Here is a 22,811-nt window from a genome sequence, read left to right as displayed (position 1 = left end):
CTATATTTATCTTCTTGCTTGGCAGATAATCTAAAAGTGATTCCCAACCAGAAGCAAAACCTTTGGTGACTAGAAGTAGAGTCAGAGTTTGATGTCGGAGCCGAGTATATCAGTCCTTCTATTTATCTCGGCTCCGAGGCAAATATTTTTTGCATGTGATAGTCACGGGATATTAATTCCATATGAGTTTCAAAAAATTGGTAGAATAGTTTAAACATTCAACAGCTCCATATGAAGCTTGAAATACAACAACAAGTTCTAATCATTAAAACGTCTATTCCCAGCATCACCCTCCTCCATGCTCAACCCTAACACTGCAAATACATGTTCAAATACATATCGTAAGTTTATATTCAATCATGTGACCAACTCACAAATTCTTCTCTAATACTCGTTTCTTTTTCCCTATCTTTACTTTTCCCCCGTTAACGGTTTCTGCTCCTCTCAGTGATCAATTCCAATTCGAAATCGAAATCGAACTGCTCTTGAGTGAATAAATTTAATCAAACGATGTCTATAGTTGATCGATTCGTGATTAGATTAATTTATATTTATTAATTATGAGTAATCCTATTATCTTGAAACATTTTAGATTTAGTATTTAATATCTTGTTGATTTAGCTTTTGATAATATCTTATTTTTTTAGGAGAATTGTCATATTTCTTGGATATCCCAACGGTTTAAAATCAAATAAATCAGTCATATCAGTACTGTGTGGGTCTATTAACTATATATTGGTACCGAATTATATCATATTTAGTGTGAATAATGTTGTCTAGAGGCTCAATTGGACGTTATTCTGCTTTTTTTGCTTCGAAAAACTTCATTAGAAGTTTATCAAATGCTCCATTAGACTCTACAAAATTGAAAATTATTTCAAGTACTAAACCTTCAAAACCAAAACCTAATGATCAATTAGTTTTTGGTAATACTTTCACAGATCATATGTTGACTATAGAATGGGAAGCTGGCAAAGGTTGGGGTACTCCAGAGATTAAACCGTATGCTAATTTGTCCTTAGATCCGGCTTCTTGTGTTTTCCATTATGGGTTCGAATTATTTGAAGGTATGAAAGCTTATAGGACTAACGATAATAAAATAACTATGTTCCGTCCTGATATGAATATGAAGCGTATGAACAAATCAGCTGCAAGGATATGTTTACCAACTTTTGACTCAGATGAATTGATTAAATTGATTGGAAAATTAATTGAAAACGATAAACATTTGGTACCTGAAGGTAAAGGTTATTCTTTATACATCAGACCAACTATGATTGGTACCACTAACACTTTAGGAGTTAGTACCCCAGATAAAGCATTGCTATTTGTCATCAACTCTCCTGTTGGTCCTTATTATAAAACAGGTTTCAAAGCCGTTAAATTAGAGGCAACTGACTATGCTACAAGAGCTTGGCCAGGTGGTGTAGGTGATAAGAAATTAGGTGCCAACTATGCACCATGTATCTTACCTCAATTGCAAGCTGCTGAAAGAGGTTACCAACAAAATCTATGGCTATTCGGTCCTGAAAAAAATATCACTGAAGTAGGTACTATGAACGCATTCTTTGTCTTCAAGGATTCCAAAACTGGGAAGAAGGAATTGGTTACCGCTCCATTAGATGGTACCATCTTGGAAGGTGTCACTAGAGATTCTATCTTAACTCTAGCTAGAGAAAGATTAGATCCAAAGGAATGGGAAATAAATGAACGTTATTATACTATCACAGAAGTCGAAGAAAGGGCCGCCAAAGGTGAATTGGTGGAGGCGTTCGGTTCAGGTACCGCCGCTGTTGTCTCTCCAATTAAAGAAATTGGCTGGAAGGGTAATGACATCCAAGTTCCTCTATTACCAGGTGAACAGTCTGGTCAATTAACCAAATCAGTCGCCAACTGGATTGCTGACATTCAATATGGTAGAGAAACTTATGATAACTGGTCAAGAGTTGTTGCTGACTTAAATTAGTTAAAAACCAAAAACTAATAGTTCCTGTAAGGAATTTGGCTCACCTCTAAATTTGAAATTTTTACATTCTTACAATGAATCACTAAACGAGTTATTTAGCAGAACTTAAAAATATATAAAAGTATGTAGTAGTAGTAAAGATAGAATTTACGATATACCTATAGTTGTTTCAAGTCTTAATAGGCTTTTTATTTTTACAGATGGGGTCATAAGATTTCGAAATCTTATAACCCCGTCTAGAATTAAAATAACCAAAAATTGAACTTGACACCAGCACATAATTACTGATAAATAGCGTTATTAGTGGATTGGTTTTGCCAATCAACCATTTTAAATTTAACTTGTTAATTAATGTTGAAGCCTTTTAATGCTTTTTATCCAGGTATTATCTCGATTATTGCCTATCTAAAACATATCTCAGCAAAACAAAGAAAAGCCATAAATGTATGTTCCTTAGAATCTTTCAAATATTGTAGATCTACACTGTAAATATGTTCAAAGTAGAATACATTCTGGGTTTTTGAGGTTTCCAGGTAATCAAATTCCTAAATAATATTAAACTTTTCATTTAAAGCTTAATCGTGGTATCTCATTTTATATCACTAATCTTCAATAAAAAGTTAAACCTAGAAGTTTCTTATTCGAATTTTTCCAGTTTGTAGATACTTTATAGATTATTATTTTATTCTTTGAGTTATCAAAAAATTGCAGTAATTGGGTTTCTTGCCCTTTTTTTAGGCTAAAACACTGAGTTCACCTCCTTAATTTATGTAAGCCCCAAAGGGAAAGTGGTTATAATAATTAGTAGGTTGGTCACTTGGAAATTCTAATCTTTTTATTTCTTTCGAGGAAACTTTTCTAATTGCTGAAGTTGTATGTCTCGACAAAGCGGTCAGGATTAAAGAGAACTAAGTAGTGCAATAAAATATTAGCAACCTTATTATTACAATACGATTTAATTTAATATATTATACCTTTGTTAAAAAAATTTCAAGATAAGAATAATCTAATTTATACATCTATAAATTAATATTTTACACTTTATAATCAAAAAGTGGCATTAATTTACTTTGATTTATTTGTTTGTGGGATACTTGATCAATTTCTTAAATGTATGGATCAAGAATACTCTTATTTCTTAAGAACCTAGAATCATTTTGACTATAAGATATCGTAGAAACTATTAAGAATAAGTCTTCTAGAGCTATGTCATATACGTCAGATGACACCAAAGAATATATATACCCTTTTGGAGACTTTCATTTTGAAACTCAAGAATCTGGTTTTGACGCTATTGAATCCATTACATTAGATGACACAGAGCAATTGACAATCGATGAAGTTATTTTATATATAAAAGATAGTCAATGTTTGTCCAAAAATATAGATTTATTATCTTCAGCACTCATCTGGGGTTACTGTCAATAATGAAATGGAAATGTTCGATAAGTTCGCATAAATTATGAGACAACATCTTACTCTTGGGATGGATTTTTGTCTACAGTGAATGCAATTAAAGCGTATTATTTACCGTATATTTTATTGAAAAATACCCCATCTGAACCCCATAAAGGTATAGTATGATTAGGGAATATGTTGTAATACAAAAAATTAATACACTATGTGCACTAGTTTTTTAAGCAACTTTTATGATTTTATCATTTTTCCTGAAAAGTCCGGAATTAACTAATGAACTTGCCAGTTCAATGGTGAAAAGGATAATTACGCTGAATTGGGCAATGAGATATATTTTAAGCCTATTATGAATAAAGAATTATCAGTTTTCCAAACTATATGAACAAATCATTGGATAAAGACATTTTGGAAAAAAAAAAACTTTATCCCCTTCCTGTCAATAATTTTCGTAGAAAATTTCAAATTAATTTCACCATTGGAATGAAAATAAAACACTACTATATATTTTGATTCATTCCTTTGCCATTTTATAGTTAACATTTTGTTATAAGACAAATCAAACAAGTTTTCTTGTAAGAACAGCATATTTAAAAGATGACGTTTCAAAGAATAAAAGAAATTGCACGTCTTCATTCACCTTTAAAAATATAAGAAAACCTATCAGACATTGAAGATACAATTAGAAAACTCATACTTAATCATTCAAAATAAATCAGACCAAGTTCTCACTGGTTATATAACAAACATTTCTTCAATTCCTCCATCTTTTCGATGCTACGTCATAGTCATAATATTGCCTATTAGGGAATGCACCCTCTTCAAACAATTTCGAAAAAAGTATTTAAGATCGATGAGATGAGATGAGAAGAGATAAGATCGAGCAAAAATATTACTTTATAAAGTTGATACACAGAAGGAGATAGCAGGGATTAATTCAATAATTCTTGATATTTGATGGTTGGAGAATCAGCCTAGTATTCGTTTGATGCTTAAGACTTTTATGATTATAATTTGAATTCGATTATAAATTGCTACATAAATAGGCCCCAGATTAGATATAGAGCTAATAAAGGATATGGAATCCAGTTTGAAATATTGTTTGCTCCTGTTATTGATATTTAATCTAGTTTTTGGAGATGGTATTCCTCTGAGAACATCCAAGAAGGATGTGTGGGAGCATAATGCAGTGGTAGCCTGTGCTGCGCATCTGAATAAGCTTCGATGGGAGTTTGAACATGAGCATAGGGCATATTATTCTTTAATATGTGAATATGAGCCAGCATTTGGTTCATGGGCTACATGTATTAAGGATATTATATATGATAGGAACTTGAATCGTAATGTTTTCAATAAAAGTTTAACTAGTGTACAACAATTGTGCTCTTATGTATCATTACAGGTTGGAAATATTTCACTTCAGCAGTTTCATGATTCCCTTGATAATGCCACACTTAATCTACATGAGAGTTATGAGGAAGATGAACTTTTAAAATACCCAGTTAGAGTTCCAAAGAAATTGAGGTTTGAAATAGGTGATTCATACCACTACTATTCAAAAAATCTTGATTTAAGTAATAGTTTTGGATTGATTATTCTTCATTATTTTTTAGAAATTATGTTAATGGTAGGATTCTTAAAATTTTTAAATTATAATACTTTTAAATTGTCATTGTTAAGGATCAGATTCAACAATTATATAAGAGGTAAATTTTTCATTCCGACACTTTTCAAAACTCATGCAGAACATTTTACTTTTAATAGATATATAACAGGGATTCTACCAACCAGATTTGAATCACTTCTCATATTGGGATATCTGATATTGCATTTTATCTTATTGACAATAAAGTTTGAATTTGATCCTTTTAATATTGTTTTTGCATCAAAGCCTATTCAAATTGCTAGATATTTTGGTGATAGAACTGGTATAATAGCATTTGCTCATTTCCCGCTAATAATTCTTTTTAGTACCAGGACTAACTTATTGGAATACCTAACCAGTTTTAACTACTCATCTTTTATTATGTATCATAAGTGGATGGGAAGAATAATGGTGTTTGATTCAATTCTTCATGGAATGTCATATACTGTTTATTCAATTCTGAATAAAAGTTTTGTATCATCTAATAAATTGGCATTTTGGAGATATGGAATCCTTGCTCTCGCTATTGCTGTTATAATGTGCATATTTTCCGTTGGATTCTTCAGAAGACATTATTATGAAACATTTCTATATACCCATATTATACTGGCAATAATTTTTTTTCATCTTTGTTGGAATCATGTTAAAGATATAGGGTGGAAGGAATGGATTGTTGTTCCCATCTATATTTGGTTAACTGAACGAATTATACGGTTGTTTAGGGTTGTTATTTTTGGGTTCCCAATGTCAACAATAAGGCGAGTTGGCGATGATATTCTCATGGTTACAGTACCTAAACCAAAGTCGGATTTTAAAATAGAAAGTGGCCAATATTTTTTTGTCTATTTTCTAGACACCTTAATTTTTTGGCAATCCCATCCATTCACGGTGATAGATTTGGGTGATGAGGTAAGGATTGGTATTTTGGTTAAAGATGGTTTAACAAAATACTTGAAAAATAAAGTGGTAAATGCAGGTGGAAGGTTAGATATGCGAGTTGCATTGGAAGGGCCATATGGTCATTTACCAAAGTTAAATGATTTTGATAATATTTTGTTGCTAGCTGGGGGGAGCGGAATACCAGGACCATTAGCGCATGCAATTGAATTAGGAGAGAATAATGATGAATATAGTAATAAGAATATACATTTAGTGATGGTGGTGAGAAATAGTTCGTTTTTAAAGGTATATGGACCCCAGTTAGCTCGACTCAAAGAAACGAATGTAGAGGTGTCAATTTATTTTACACGTGATATTCATTCTTCATTAATCGAATTAGATGATTTATCTAATGAACCCAACAGATATCAGGACGATGCAAATACTGATAATAAAAACTCTCTTAATGATATCATTTCAACAACAGAATTAATGGAGATGACATTAGCTGATCTTGCCTTAACAAAAAATGGGAGGCCGGATATTAGGGGCATAATTGAAAACTCAATTTTGTTAGATGGTTCACTTGGTATTGTTTGTTGTGGACCTCCTAAATTTGTGGATCAGACAAGAAATATTTCTGCAGAGTTAGTTGCCCTGTATAATTATAGAGCTGTTGAATATTTTGAGGAGTATCAATGTTGGTAATTTTCACGAAATTTAGAACTCTATAGATGATTACAAGATTTTTTCCTACAACATGCTTAGTACTTTTTTGTCTTAATCATGCTGTAAATAGGTAATATTATAAATTGGATAGTTGGTAATTGAAAACTTATGTTCATCCAGTAACAGCATATATGGTATTTTGGTTATGGACTTTTAGGTGTACCTCATATGAAAATTATCAGATTCGGCCGTGGATATTCTTTCAAATAATTGATTATGTTCTAAAGATCTCGGGATCTGAGAATATTTTAGTTATAGAGGTCATCTTTTGATACTGTTTGAATGGAGTTTGCTTTGTCATGGATTTTTCGTTATTCGTAAGGTACCAGTGATCATTATACTGGTATCACTAAATTTAAAATAAGAGTAAGTAATATTTAGATGTTGTTACAAGAATATTTATCTCCGAAGGGATAAAAATATTCTCAAGTATTAATCTAAAATTTAAATAGGGTTAAAACAGAGTAAAGTAGCATATCGGTTAGGTCGATTATTAAAGCATTATAATGTACCACAGTGAAAAACTTAAATACAATATCTTATTGGCCCTTCGGAGTATTTAATAGAAAATAATTAAATGGTTTAGGATAAAAACTTTTTAAGATATTAGATATTTGTAGATTTCATATACAATTCTTTAAAGCTTTCTATGTACGCTGAATTTTCATATGTTTTTTTTGCTTTTTTAATATTTTGTTCTAATTAGTTTTTAAATTGGGGAAATAAAAAATTAAAAATCAACATCATAAACATTATGAACTATTTAACAAGTAAACTTTCAACTAAAACTAAAATGCCTATTCTTATTTATATTTTAAACTTTAATTACTACGCCTCCTCACTATACTTAAGAAAATGTATTATACAAATATACTAAAATACAAATGAACTTGGAACTCATTCTTTTGTAACTAGTGAGCTGATATAGGTCATCATATTTAATTAATTATCTGAAACCAAAAAATGAATTTATGATAAATTTATTCAATTTTTGATCCATACATTTTAAACAAATATAATTTTTTTCCTTCATAAAATTCCAAAAAATTTGAGAACTTTATGACAGAAGATTAAAGAAAGTAATTTAAATATTAGCAAAATTTCAAGGGCTTTCCAAATAAAATTATAATTAAGGTAAGAATTAAAGTTTTATTTTTGGTAACTTACTTTAATTAGTTGCGGTTAATTAAACTGAATCTTTTATAAAATATTAATTAAGGAAATATAATGACTTTTATTTCATTAAAAACTTAAATAGAGAATAGATTAAAAAAATTGTTTCGGCACAACAAAATAATATAAGTTTTTAATTAGTACATAATTCATCCCTTCTTTATGTTGTCCATCCAAAAATTCTGATAAAAACTGTTGTTATGTCATCTCTGTGATATATCATTTTGAGTTGCCAAATAATCTATTGCTGAGATTTTTTTCGTAGAAAAAGTAATACGTCATAAATGTGTCAAGCTTTATATTATCTTGAAATTACTCTAAGCTAAAGATACAAGATTAATCTATTCTATTTTCTAGGTATGAAACTAATCTAGAATTGTTTGTCTTAAAAAGATTCTTTCATAAAAAAATATAATTTGTAGTGACATCATATTCATATGTTTTAAAATTGTTTTTTCCACTACTCAATTTTAAGTGTATAAATGAGTCTTAATAATATAGGAAACCATACATAACATCAGTCAACAGCTATTGGTTTCATTTGTAATTTTCAATACTTAAAAGGAAATTTCTATAAGTTTCTCTAAATTTTAAGATGCTTGAAAAGGAAGGGGGTCGAAGGGAAATTAATCAATAACAAGACTATTATGAGATATAGAATCATTAGTTCTCTCATTGATTTATCCATCCAAGATTGACAGTTCAACCATGTGCATGCTTATAATTATATTTTTGCATGATGTCATATTTATCCACAGTGAAATCAATTAGATCTCGTTGTAAAGTTGTAAGATTATACGTAATCCTATTTTAAGTCAGTTTTCATCAAAACTCAAAAAATAATCCAGTACAAAATCTTACCAACCTATGAAATTCCAACATATCGTCATTCCTTAATATTTATTATCCAAGCGTGAAGAACTATTATAATTAAGTCAATGCCATCAAGAAATCCAACTGGTCAGCCTAATTGAAGAAATTTCACAGTGTAATTGGAAAATAATCTAAAAAAATTGTTGCTACATATATATTTTGTAAATGGCTTAAGGGAAATTTCCAGTTGTAAACAAACTTTGAAAGATGAGACCATAATATATATATAGTATGATTTTTAGAACTCAGTAGATTTCAATACATGTAACCCTAACCGATTCTCAGTCTTTAGTATCCAAAACCAAAACCAAAACAAGTATTATATTAGCCAAGCGGTGCAGGGTTAACTCAAGATTTTATACTCTTGCAACATTAACGTTTTTTCTTTTTTTTTTTAATTACTTTTAGCTCATCGGTAACCAAACTCTTTTAGTACTAAAATTCCACTCTCCATTCATTGCGCATGCTCAACCTTAAAGTTAGCCTGCCAGTAAACAAAAGAAACGATTGGAATCCTTTTACTGTAATCGTTTCTTTTATTTAGTTGTAGTGTTTCCCACAAGAACCATCACAACTGGGTTCCCCGTTTTGCGTCGAGTACTGTCGATTCAGAGGAATTTACGATATGTTTTCCGTTTCTTTTCCAATTAGCTATATTTGGATGTTTGACCAGAATATTTTTACCTCTACCTAAAATGGAAATCCAACTATGGGGTCTTTCAAGTGAAAAAGAAAAACCAAGGTAGGAAGTTGAAATGTCTTTAAAAGGTTCGAAAAAGGCCTTCCGGACAGAGGAAAAAATGGCTTCAGCGAGGAACTCAAAGTAAGAATAAAAAGTAAAAACAAGGACTTTTTCGGTTGCCAACGTTTCTGCATTTAGGCTGCATCAAAGATTAACATTACATCAAAGCCATCTTTTAAAACCGAAAACAATGGGAAGAAGGTTGGCAATTTTATTTGAATATCAAGGCAGAAAAGAATTTTTTTTTTAGTTAAATTAAAAAAGTATCAAATGCTAAACCATTTTGTTTATCGTACGATTACTCGGTATTATTTTTTTTTTGTTTGTACATGTTTTCAATTTTACGATAATTCAGTGAAACTAAGTGAGAATAAATTTAAGACCAATGTAGTTTTCATTTCCTCTTTCATCATGTTATACTTGGGTTCTAGATTGAGCCGTGAAAACTACTGCGTTATCTCGTTCATAAAAATGCATTTTTTTCTCGAATAATGAATGGGTAAGAGAAGGATACGGAGAGACCAATAAACGGTATACTGTATATCAAACAAAATAAAGTAATTGGCAATTAATAAATTCACTAAATGTAAACAAGCAAGCACAATTTGGTAAGCTTTATTTGACGAAAATATTTGGTGAAGTTAATATCCATGATCAATCCCGACGAATAGTATTTTTGCCGGTTTTATTAGAGTGGATGTTTAGTTAGTTTCAATTCTACTTACTACACCAGACGATTCTATTATATCCTCAACATTGTTATCCACCCTTCCCATTTGAATGATATCTTAGGGAATCGGTAAGTACCTATCTTTTCGAAGGATTGTTTTCCGAGAATTGAAGTTGATTTCAACTGATACACAATTTTTTTATCCACTATTGATTGTCTCACATAAAATGCAGCTTTTTTCTTTATTATGATGACCAAAACTGAACCTAAATCCAGAATTGGATAGCTTATTAAGAATACACTACTAATAAATACATGCTTAAAATTTTTTATTTCAAATCTCTGTCTTAGTTTTGTTCAAGTCAGAGATTAAAATTATCGAAGCCTGCTTAATCAGGCTTCGACAAAAGGGCTATCCAGACTACAAATAAAATAGAAAAATAAAGAAGAGTGGATTAGTGTAAAGCTAATTATCGAAGAGCTTTTTTTTTGGAAAATATTTTTACCCACCCCCCTTTTCCCTTCCTCCATTTAGTGCTTATTATTAAGAAGTTCTAAAAGAAAGGCAAAATAATTATAAATCAAAATATTTTCTCCATGACTTCCTTTAATTTATCTTACTTAGGATATCTTCGAAGTTTATTTCTAGGACAAATTTCTTTTGTTGAGGCCTCTCTTGACCAAAAAATTTCTTTTTTAAATCGGTTGTTTGCCGGAGAAACGAGTATTACCGTATGTTACCGGTGTTTTTAAGGCACTCAAAGTTATCCAAAAGTAACACGATTGATTGGTAAGACTTCTGACAAACTTTTGATCTTTTCCTTGTTTCTTCTTGAATATCATAAGCTCCCAAATTGAGATAATAAAAACGTTCTCATTAAGATATACAGTAACTTTCATCCAATTTATTTTAAGTTTAAACAGTTTTCTAGGAATTCATCTTCATTATATTAGATGTCAAACAGTAGGCCAATTTTTAGGTTTAAGATTAACTAATGGAAATAACCAATTTCCTGGAAAAAGAACTTTTTGGGTACATACCTTGTAATGATTTTACCTAGAAGTTTATTCTAAAGATACATTTTAGAATTTGGTTAAAATATATACATATATATAATATATATATTCAAATATCTAATATTTAAGAGATTTGGTCTTTCCAAAAAAGCGAAGACATTTAAGAATTTGTCAAACAGATTGATTTCCTTCGATACTTATTTATTGCAATAATTTGTGCATCTGACAAAATCCGGATTTCAATATCCAGAATTATTATATTTAATTAATATATCAAGTGTTAACTACTTTTTAAAAAATCTGATATACAATTAAGTTGTATTCTATAATATTTACCAAAAACATAACAATAGAAAAAAATATCATTTTCAAAGCTTCAACTACTGTTATTAAAAGTCGATTACCAATAGAGAAACTATTCCCATTAATATACATCTATACTTTTAAGTTTCTAAGAATTCGAAAATTAAGTTAAAGAAATTTAAAAAAGGGCTCTTGGTTAATTCAAACACATCATAAAAGCTTTCATGCATCTAAAACTTTCAATTCTTTTCACATTACTAATTGCCACACTTAAAATAGTATGTGCAGATACAACAATTTACAACAGCGAGGGCTGGGATGGAGGTTATTTAACTACATATAGCACGTCCTACTCAGTAACATATTTTTTTTTCCTTCCAAAAACAACTACCTACTATTATATAAAAACACCTAGGTTCCATAGTTCGACCACAACAACTTCATTTTTAAATGAATTGGAGTACAAACTTACTTCATCCTTAACTGCAAGGAGTACAGGATATGATGGGTATGAAACATATTTTACAACTGTTGTAGTCTATTATCCAGAATATGTTTCTGCTTTTACAACTTCAACCAGGCTTACATATTACACAGGGCAAAGTCCGTCTTTTATCACAAAGAAAACAAATGTAATTACTGGTTCAGATAGTTCAATAACAACTCTATATGAGTATATCTATGGAATTCCTAACAATTTTTATGTAAGTACTATAACATCAGTTTGGACAAATAATTATTTAGAGACATCCGAAAGTCTTATTACAACACGCGGCACTGATGATAGTTCCACAACTGGAACAGTGTATTATATTTTTACCACCAGAAATCCTGGTTTAACATTGACTACTTACTGGACTGGCAATTCAGTCTCATTTTTGTCAACCAGCGTTTCATATTCGACAGATAATTATTTTATTATCTTCTCTACTGTGTATACCACTACATATTACATTATGGCTGTACCTTCCTATCATATGAGTTCTACCAAAACAACTGAATATCTGGGGAAGTCAACTATCACATTATCTACCAAAGTATATTCAATCACCGATAGTTCGGGGTTTGTAACATTTCAAACTCTCTATTATGTTGGAACTCCAATTAGATTAAGTGCCCGAACAGTAATTAAGGAAAGTAACATCAATGCGAACTCTAAATCAACTTATTCAACCAATATAAATAAAGCGATAGGACAAGATGGTTTTGAAACAACAGTGTACACTTACTACGTCTTCATACCGACCAATTTGTTAAAGCAAACGATAACACAAGCTTGGACCGGTAGTTATATTACTACAAAAAGTACTTCACTAACGACTGCGGTAGATGTGGATGGAAATTCGATAATCAGCACGGTATATTTCATTTACACGACAAGAAATCCTGGTATATATGTAAATAGACCATGGTCTGGAACTTACACTACTGTGTATTCCACTGAAGTTTCCCTATCTACTGAGTTTTTTTTCTTTGTTGCCATCACAACGTATACTTCAACTTACTATTATGTAAAGGTACCATTAAATCAAGTCACAAAAACTTCCTATGTAGCCTGGTCAGGTGATAAATATTCCACATACAAAACTGATGCAACTACTTATACTGGAGGTGATGACAATTTGACCGAAGAGATTACATTGTATGTATACTCGAAAGCATATTTTTCCTCGACAACCAATAATTTCAGAGGTGGTACAGGAACTACTCCATATTTGTTTGGACAATTGCTCGCCACAACGACAGGAGAAAATGGTTATGACACAACTGTTACAACGTATTATATTGCAATCCCTGATGCATGCTATTATACTACCACAACAGCACCATGGGATGGTTGGTATTCACAACTTTATTCCCAGGATTTGACGGAAGTGATTGGTATAGATAACCTCTTTACCACGAAGACCATATATTATATTAGAACACCTTTGCCATGGGGGATATTTGATACTACATATTTGGACAGTTTCATATCCAACATATGATTTATTAGTTCATGAGTGAGATTGGGATTTTGGTATATTATATTGGTTTATGCAACTTTCCGGTGTATTACTTATCTACTCCATTTCGACAAGTAACTGTAACCAGTGGATAAAGAGCTGGGAAACNACTTATACCACTTCTGTTTTTTCCACTACAACTTTATGGGGATTTGATGGAGATGAAACTACCCAGATTTTTTACTTCATTTATACTCCGGCCTCAACAGTTTCAAGTACTATATTTTATCCCACAACTAAGAATGTAGTAACCACTAGAACTACAGTTTCAATTAATACTATTAGGACAGGTGATATGTTCAACTTTGGTTTTGATGTTTTATATCATGTGGTAATTCCTTTAGATTTATTCGTTAGTACTCAGTTTCTAAAAGGAACAAACGAAAATATAAAAACAAGCACAGTAATAACAAGCTTATCCACAGATGATGATGGTAATATAACAAGTCTAACTATTTTTATAATAGAAACACCAGCATTATCTCCTTCTACTGTTTTTAAACCATGGTCAGGAAGTATCACTTCAACTATTGCTACTAGCACTTATGTAACATTTGATTATATCCATGAATTATTAGCTTCATGGACACTAACAAATATAATTGTGGCGACCCCAATTTATACTTCAACTATTATCAGCTATACACATTGGACTGGTTCAACTACTGATACATATTCTTCCTATATTTCAACAACTACCGATTATGCCAATATTGAAACAACAGTAACCGTTTATTTCGTCAGAACTCCTACTAACAATGTTTTAAGTACTCAATACTTTGCTCTCTCTAATGGCAAGGATGCTACTACAGTTTCTACTATAATTACTACAGAATACGATATAGACAAAAATCCTACCACATTAACAGTTTATTATGTTGCGCTTCCTACCAGCGTTGGTGTGACGACAGTTTTCTCAGCTTGGACAGGAAGTTATTTGTCGCTATTTTCTACATATGTATCAACTGGATTTTTTAATACATTGACATATTATTACATCATGACACCAGAAGATAACATAGTGACATCGTTTGTCTCGTGGAAGGGTTCTTATACATCGACATTTTTAACTATAACTACCACAAGTTTCGGATACTTAGAAGATTTCTTAGGGGAATGGGTTCAAACTATCTTCTTAGTCGAAACGCCAGTTTATATACACACTTCAACTACTTTATTCCCCTGGACCAATCAAGGAACTATGACTTATTCAACTGAACTGTTTCTTAAAACAGGTACAGATAGCAAAGTTACTACTGAAGTGTTATACTTTGTAATGACACCGTATAGAGTGACGACAACAACCGTGACAACGGGATGGCAACAGTCCATAATATTAACATTCAGTACAGCTACTGAAATTTCCACAGGTAAAGATGGAGAATATACAACAACTATTATTTACATTATTGGTACTCCAGCTCATCAAGTTACATCTACTGACTATAAAGGTTGGTCGAATGATTATTCGTCTACATTTTCAACAATTGTGACTACCTACACAAATGAAAACAATTATGAAGTGATCGAAACAATATATCATGTTAATACACCGCTAAGATACTCTACAACTACGCAATATACAGCAATTTCTGGTATTTCAAGTACTTATACTCTAAAGACTGTAATTGCCACTGATTTAGACTCTGATGGAGATGAAATCACTTACATTACCTACTTGGTGCAAAAACCGAGGTATGAGTTGACAACTACAAGTTATTCATACTGGGATGATTTAAGAACGATGACCCTTTCTTCTTATCAAACCACGGTTATTGATTCAAATGGGAACGAAACAACGAAAACTATTTTCTTTGTTTTGACACCAAAAAGACTCATAACCTCAACATTCTTCACTTGGTGGATTGGGGGAACAAATACCTATTCAACGTTAATGACAACTTATAAGGGATCTGATAGCCTAGAAACTACAGAAATAATTTACTATGTCAAAACTCCAATGAGACAATCGACAAGTACTTCATATTCTTATTGGAGTGAAAGAAGAATAGAGACATTTTCAACTGGTATTATTACTACCACTGATGATTCGGGAAATGCTACAACGGAAACTATCTATTATGTTAATTCCCCTAATTATCACTCAACATCATATTCCTTTTATCGTACATCCATACCTGAAACGACATTTCTAACTGTAACTTCTCTACACACAGATTCGGAAGGATTTATAACTACAGAGACAATATATTTTGTTGCTAAACCACCTATTAGTAGTAAATCAACTTCTTTTACATACTGGAGTAATACCTATGATACAACAATATCAACCATAACAACCGAATATCTAGATGAATCAAATAATATATCCATTCAGACAATTTTTCTCGTGCAAACCCCTGTACGTGAAATCAAAATAACTTCATTCGAAGGGTGGGATAGTTCTAGTACAACGACATACACCACTATTGTAACAACTAGTACCAATTCATTAGGACAAGAATTTACATTTACTGTATATTATGTCCATACCTTACTGCATCATCTGACAAAAACAAATTTCATTGCTGGAAGTAACACATTTACTTCAACAGTTTCAACAGAGACTTTAACAATCCAAGGTTCAAATGATGATCAGACAATTGAAACCGTATTTTTTGTAGAAACTCCAAGTAGGATTAGCATTTCTACACATTATACATATGGAAGTGAAGCTTTTACATCCACATTCTCAACTTTAGTCAATACCGTGATTGATTCAGATGGAAATGCTACAACTGAAACGATATATTTTGTCCAGACTCCTATAAGTCGTTCTTCAACAACAATGTTTATGATTGGCGAGAATTCGAATACATTAACGTATTCCACTATTATTACAACAATTATTGATAACTTAGGTAACGAATTAACAGAAACAATATTTTTAGTTATGACCCCTAAGCGAGTTAGTGAAGAGACATCCTACACAACTGCGTTGGTCATGAATATAAATACGAAAGCTACAACCACCTCCACATTTACTGGAACTGACAATCTTGAAACAACTAGAATTATTTATGTAGTCGAGCTTCCATTTGACTATCAACAATCTTTAACAAATCACAATTATACTACAATTTCTGAAGAGACATTAATTATTTTATCATCTGAAGGAACTTCATCTTTATATGAAGCATCGTCAATATTTCATAACGGTATGCCATCTTCTTCACTTATTTCTAATTTCTCGGAGTCATCACAGTTTTTAGTTTCAAATGAAAGAACTCCATCATCTATATCTGAAGATAATGATAACAAAACAATTTCTTTTATGCTTACTTCCATTATAGATACAGAATATCCAAGTGTTTATCCAACTTCGCTCAAGTCTATTAATTCTACTAAATCATTGCATAGATCCCATTTACCTTCATTGACTGAAATTTCTAAATTAATTACATCATCAAATAAATATCCACATTCCTCTGACATATTGTCAGCAGAGGGCATCCAATCAAATAAAATGAGTAGTTCATCCATAAAAATAGAATATTCAACTGAAAAATTAGCCAATGAAAGCTCAATAGTACTTACTACTAAAATTTGTTTCCCCTACCTGAGTACGTATTCACGTTATTTCATGATTTATGCAAAATATAAAGCTACAGCAAGAATTTCCTATTCTTCAAGCTACTCATCAAAAATAAGTGAATATCTCGAACCAAGTTCAGACACAGTAAACACAAGAACAAATGAAAATATCATTACTTACAATAAAACGTCAAGCCATTTCAATCCAACATCTAATTCAGTTTCAGCTACTATTGCTACCGAATCAGCCTCCATTAGTTACAACTCTTCTACTCTAAGTGATTTGATCAGTAATTCAGGTTCAGCTACTATTGTTACCGAATCACCCTCCATTGGTTACAACTCATCTACTCCAAGTGACTTGATTAGTGATTCAGGTTCAGCTACTATTGCTACCGAATCGTCATCTGTTGGTCACAACTCATCTATTCCAAGTGATTTGATCAGTAATTCAGTTTCAGCTACTATTGCTACCGAATCATCCTCCATTGGTTACAACTCTTCTACTCCAAGTGACTTGATCAGTGATTCAGGTTCAGCTACTATTGCTAACGAATCGTCATCTGTTGGTTACAACTCATCTACTCCAAGTGACTTGATTAGTGATTCAGTTTCAGCTACTATTGTTACCGAATCAGCCTCCATTGGTTACAACTCTTCTACTCCAAGTGACTTGATCAGTGATTCAGTTTCAGCTACTATTGCTACCGAATCATCCTCCATTGGTTACAACTCTTCTACTCCAAGTGACTTGATCAGTGATTCAGTTTCAGCTACTATTGTTACTGAATCCTCATCTGTTGGTCACAACTCATCTACTCCAAGTGACTTGATCAGTAATTCAGTTTCAGCTACTATTGCTACCGAATCATCCTCCATTGGTTACAACTCTTCTATTCCAAGTGACTTGATCAGTGATTCAGGTTCAGCTACTATTGTGACTGAATCCTCATCTGTTGGTCACAACTCATCTACTCCAAGTGACTTGATCAGTAATTCAGTTTCAGCTACTATTGCTACCGAATCATCCTCCATTGGTTACAACTCTTCTACTCCAAGTGACTTGATTAGTGATTCAGTTTCAGCTACTATTGTTACCGAATCATCCTCCATTGGTTACAACTCATCTATTCCAAGTGATTTGATCAGTAATTCAGTTTCAGCTACTATTGCTACCGAATCATCCTCCATTGGTTACAACTCTTCTACTCCAAGTGACTTGATCAGTGATTCAGGTTCAGCTACTATTGCTAACGAATCGTCATCTGTTGGTTACAACTCATCTACTCCAAGTGACTTGATTAGTGATTCAGTTTCAGCTACTATTGCTACCGAATCAGCCTCCATTAGTTACAACTCTTCTACTCTAAGTGATTTGATCAGTAATTCAGGTTCAGCTACTATTGTTACCGAATCACCCTCCATTGGTTACAACTCTTCTACTCCAAGTGACTTGATCAGTGATTCAGTTTCAGCTACTATTGTTACTGAATCCTCATCTGTTGGTTACAACTCTTCTATTCCAAGTGACTTGATCAGTGATTCAGTTTCAGCTACTATTGTTACCGAATCCTCATCTGTTGATTACAACTCATCTATTCCAAGTGATTTGATTAGTGATTCAGGTTCAGCTACTATTGTTACTGAATCAGCCTCCATTGGTTACAACTCATCTATACCTTCTGGTTCAACTAGTGGATCTTACATATACTATACTGCAGGTGAATCCTCATCTGTTGGTCACAACTATTCTATTCCAAGTGACTTGATCAGTAATTCAGGTTCAGCTACTATTGTTACCGAATCACCCTCCATTGGTTACAACTCTTCTATTCCAAGTGAATTGATCAATGATTCAGGTTCAGCTACTATTGTTACTGAATCCTCATCTGTTGGTTACAACTCATCTACTCCAAGTGACTTGATCAGTGATTCAGGTTCAGCTACTATTGCTAACGAATCGTCATCTGTTGGTTACAACTCATCTACTCCAAGTGACTTGATCAGTGATTCAGGTTCAGCTACTATTGCTAACGAATCGTCATCTGTTGGTTACAACTCATCTACTCCAAGTGACTTGATCTGTGATTCAGTTTCAGCTACTATTGTTACTGAATCCTCATCTGTTGGTCACAACTCATCTACTCCAAGTGATTTGATTAGTGATTCAGTTTCAGCTACTATTGTTACCGAATCATCCTCCATTGGTTACAACTCATCTATTCCAAGTGATTTGATTAGTGATTCAGTTTCAGCTACTATTGTTACCGAATCCTCATCTGTTGGTTACAACTCATCTATTCCAAGTGATTTGATTAGTGATTCAGTTTCAGCTACTATTGTTACCGAATCAGCCTCCATTGGTTACAACTCTTCTACTCCAAGTGACTTGATCAGTGATTCAGGTTCAGCTACTATTGTTACTGAATCCTCATCTGTTGGTTACAACTCATCTATTCCAAGTGACTTGATCAGTGATTCAGGTTCAGCTACTATTGTTACTGAATCCTCATCTGTTGGTCACAACTCATCTACTCCAAGTGACTTGATCAGTGATTCAGGTTCAGCTACTATTGTTACCGAATCAGCCTCCATTGGTTACAACTCTTCTACTCCAAGTGACTTGATTAGTGATTCAGTTTCAGCTACTATTGTTACCGAATCATCCTCCATTGGTTACAACTCTTCTACTCCAAGTGACTTGATCAGTGATTCAGTTTCAGCTACTATTGTTACTGAATCCTCATCTGTTGGTTACAACTCATCTATTCCAAGTGATTTGATTAGTGATTCAGTTTCAGCTACTATTGTTACTGAATCTTCATCTGTTGGTTACAACTATTCTACTCCAAGTGACTTGATCAGTGATTCAGTTTCAGCTACTATTGCTACCGAATCATCCTCCATTGGTTACAACTCTTCTACTCCAAGTGACTTGATTAGTGATTCAGTTTCAGCTACTATTGTTACTGAATCCTCATCTGTTGGTTACTACTCATCTATTCCAAGTGACTTGATCAGTGATTCAGTTTCAGCTACTATTGTTACCGAATCCTCATCTGTTGGTCACAACTCATCTACTCCAAGTGACTTGATCAGTGATTTAGTTTCAGCTACTATTGTTACTGAATCCTCATCTGTTGGTTACAACTCATCTATTCCAAGTGACTTGATCAGTGATTCAGGTTCAGCTACTATTGTTACCGAATCAGCCTCCATTGGTTACAACTCTTCTACTCCAAGTGACTTGATTAGTGATTCAGTTTCAGCTACTATTGTTACCGAATCATCCTCCATTGGTTACAACTCTTCTATTCCAAGTGACTTGATCAGTGATTCAGGTTCAGCTACTATTGTGACTGAATCTTCATCTGTTGGTTACAACTCTTCTACTCCAATTGACTTGATCAGTGATTCAGGTTTAGCTACTATTGTGACTGAATCTTCATCTGTTGGTTACAACTATTCTATTCCAAGTGACTTGATCAGTAATTCAGGTTCAGCTACTATTGTTACTGAATCAGCCTCCATTGGTTACAACTCATCTATACCTTCTGGTTCAACTAGTGGATCTTACATATACTATACTGCAGGTGAATCCTCATCTGTTGGTCACAACTCATCTACTCCAAGTGACTTGATCAGTGATTCAGGTTCAGCTACTATTGTTACCGAATCAGCCTCCATTGGTTACAACTCTTCTACTCCAAGTGACTTGATTAGTGATTCAGTTTCAGCTACTATTGTTACCGAATCATCCTCCATTGGTTACAACTCTTCTACTCCAAGTGACTTGATCAGTGATTCAGGTTCAGCTACTATTGTTACCGAATCAGCCTCCATTGGTTACAACTCTTCTATACCTTCTGGTTCAACTAGTGGATCTTACATATACTATACTGCAGGTGAATCCTCATCTGTTGGTCTCAACTCATCTACTTCAAGTGACTTGATTAGTGATTCAGTTTCAGTTACTATTGTTACCGAATCATCCTCCATTGGTTACAACTCTTCTATTCCAAGTGACTTGATCAGTGATTCAGGTTCAGCTACTATTGCTACCGAATCATCCTCCATTGGTTACAACTCTTCTACTCCAAGTGACTTGATCAGTAATTCAGTTTCAGCTACTATTGTTACCGAATCATCCTCCATTGGTTACAACTCTTCTATTCCAAGTGACTTGATCAGTGATTCAGGTTCAGCTACTATTGTGACTGAATCTTCATCTGTTGGTTACAACTATTCTATTCCAAGTGACTTGATCAGTAATTCAGGTTCAGCTACTATTGTTACCGAATCAACCTCCATTGGTTACAACTCATCTATACCTTCTGGTTCAACTAGTGGATCTTACATATACTATACTGCAGGTGAATCCTCATCTGTTGGTCTCAACTCATCTACTTCAAGTGACTTGATTAGTGATTCAGGTTCAGCTACTATTGTTACCGAATCAGCCTCCATTGGTTACAACTCTTCTACTCCAAGTGACTTGATCAGTGATTCAGGTTCAGCTACTATTGTTACTGAATCCTCATCTGTTGGTTACAACTCATCTACTCCAAGTGACTTGATCAGTGATTCAGTTTCAGCTACTATTGTTACTGAATCCTCATCTGTTGGTTACAACTCATCTACTCCAAGTGACTTGATCAGTGATTCAGGTTCAGCTACTATTGTTACCGAATCCTCATCTGTTGGTCACAACTCATCTACTCCAAGTGACTTGATCAGTGATTCAGGTTCAGCTACTATTGTTACCAAATCATCCTCCATTGGTTACAACTCATCTATACCTTCTGGTTCAACTAGTGGATCTTACATATACTATACTGCAGGTGAATCCTCATCTGTTGGTCACAACTCTTCTATTCCAAGTGATTTGATCAGTAATTCAGTTTCAGCTACTATTGCTACCGAATCATCCTCCATTGGTTACAACTCTTCTACTCCAAGTGACTTGATCAGTGATTCAGTTTCAGCTACTATTGTTACCGAATCCTCATCTGTTGGTTACAACTCATCTATTCCAAGTGATTTGATTAGTGATTCAGTTTCAGCTACTATTGTTACTGAATCTTCATCTGTTGGTTACAACTCTTCTACTCCAAGTGACTTGATTAGTGATTCCAGTTTCAGCTACTATTGTGACTGAATCTTCATCTGTTGGTTACAACTCATCTACTCCAATTGACTTGATCAGTGATTCAGTTTCAGCTACTATTGCTACCGAATCATCCTCCATTGGTTACAATTCTTCTACTCCAAGTGACTTGATCAGTGATTCAGTTTCAGCTACTATTGTTACCGAATCAGCCTCCATTGGTTACAACTCATCTACTCCAAGTGACTTGATCAGTGATTCAGTTTCAGCTACTATTGTTACTGAATCCTCATCTGTTGGTTACAACTCATCCACTCCAATTGACTTGATCAGTGATTCAGTTTCAGCTACTATTGTTACCGAATCAGCCTCCATTGGTTACAACTCATCTACTCCAAGTGACTTGATCAGTGATTCAGGTTCAGCTACTATTGTTACTGAATCCTCATCTGTTGGTTACAACTCTTCTACTCTAAGTGATTTGATTAGTGATTCAGTTTCAGCTACTATTGTTACCGAATCAGCCTCCATTGGTTACAACTCATCTACTCCAAGTGACTTGATCAGTGATTCAGTTTCAGCTACTATTGTTACTGAATCCTCATCTGTTGGTTACAACTCATCCACTCCAATTGACTTGATCAGTGATTCAGTTTCAGCTACTATTGTTACCGAATCAGCCTCCATTGGTTACAACTCATCTACTCCAAGTGACTTGATCAGTGATTCAGGTTCAGCTACTATTGTTACTGAA

At 33.1% G+C, this 22,811-nt stretch overlaps 5 protein-coding genes across 5 annotated transcripts; all 5 read left to right on the top strand.

Moving 5' to 3' along the window:
- Positions 1-769: 769 nt before the first annotated feature.
- Positions 770-1,966, top strand: Kpol_1000p11 (uncharacterized protein; the record flags this gene model as incomplete). The annotated part of the gene is made up of 1 exon (XM_001643507.1): positions 770-1,966. One exon carries the CDS (start codon positions 770-772, stop codon positions 1,964-1,966), a length of 1,197 nt encoding a protein of 398 aa, XP_001643557.1.
- Positions 1,967-4,457: 2,491 nt separating this feature from the next.
- Positions 4,458-6,611, top strand: Kpol_1000p9 (uncharacterized protein; the record flags this gene model as incomplete). The annotated part of the gene is made up of 1 exon (XM_001643506.1): positions 4,458-6,611. One exon carries the CDS (start codon positions 4,458-4,460, stop codon positions 6,609-6,611), a length of 2,154 nt encoding a protein of 717 aa, XP_001643556.1.
- A 5,023-nt stretch (positions 6,612-11,634) lies between these two features.
- FLO5 (flocculin FLO5) lies at positions 11,635-13,398 on the top strand (the record flags this gene model as incomplete). The annotated part of the gene is made up of 1 exon (XM_001643505.1): positions 11,635-13,398. One exon carries the CDS (start codon positions 11,635-11,637, stop codon positions 13,396-13,398), a length of 1,764 nt encoding a protein of 587 aa, XP_001643555.1.
- Positions 13,399-13,447: 49 nt separating this feature from the next.
- Kpol_1000p7 (uncharacterized protein) lies at positions 13,448-22,108 on the top strand (the record flags this gene model as incomplete). The annotated part of the gene is made up of 1 exon (XM_001643504.1): positions 13,448-22,108. The coding sequence occupies one exon, from the start codon at positions 13,448-13,450 to the stop codon at positions 22,106-22,108; it is 8,661 nt and encodes a 2,886-aa protein (XP_001643554.1).
- Positions 22,074-22,811, top strand: Kpol_1000p6 (uncharacterized protein; the record flags this gene model as incomplete). The annotated part of the gene is made up of 1 exon (XM_001643503.1): positions 22,074-22,811. A coding segment is annotated over one exon (738 nt), but the record flags the coding sequence as incomplete, so codon positions are not given.

The sequence above is a fragment of the Vanderwaltozyma polyspora genome, genomic scaffold (genome assembly GCF_000150035.1).
Source record: "Vanderwaltozyma polyspora DSM 70294 KpolScaffold1000 genomic scaffold, whole genome shotgun sequence".
NCBI classification, from domain to species: domain Eukaryota; kingdom Fungi; phylum Ascomycota; class Saccharomycetes; order Saccharomycetales; family Saccharomycetaceae; genus Vanderwaltozyma; species Vanderwaltozyma polyspora.
The sequence above is the reverse complement of the archived record's forward strand: the minus strand, read 5'-3'. Positions and strand labels throughout refer to the sequence as shown.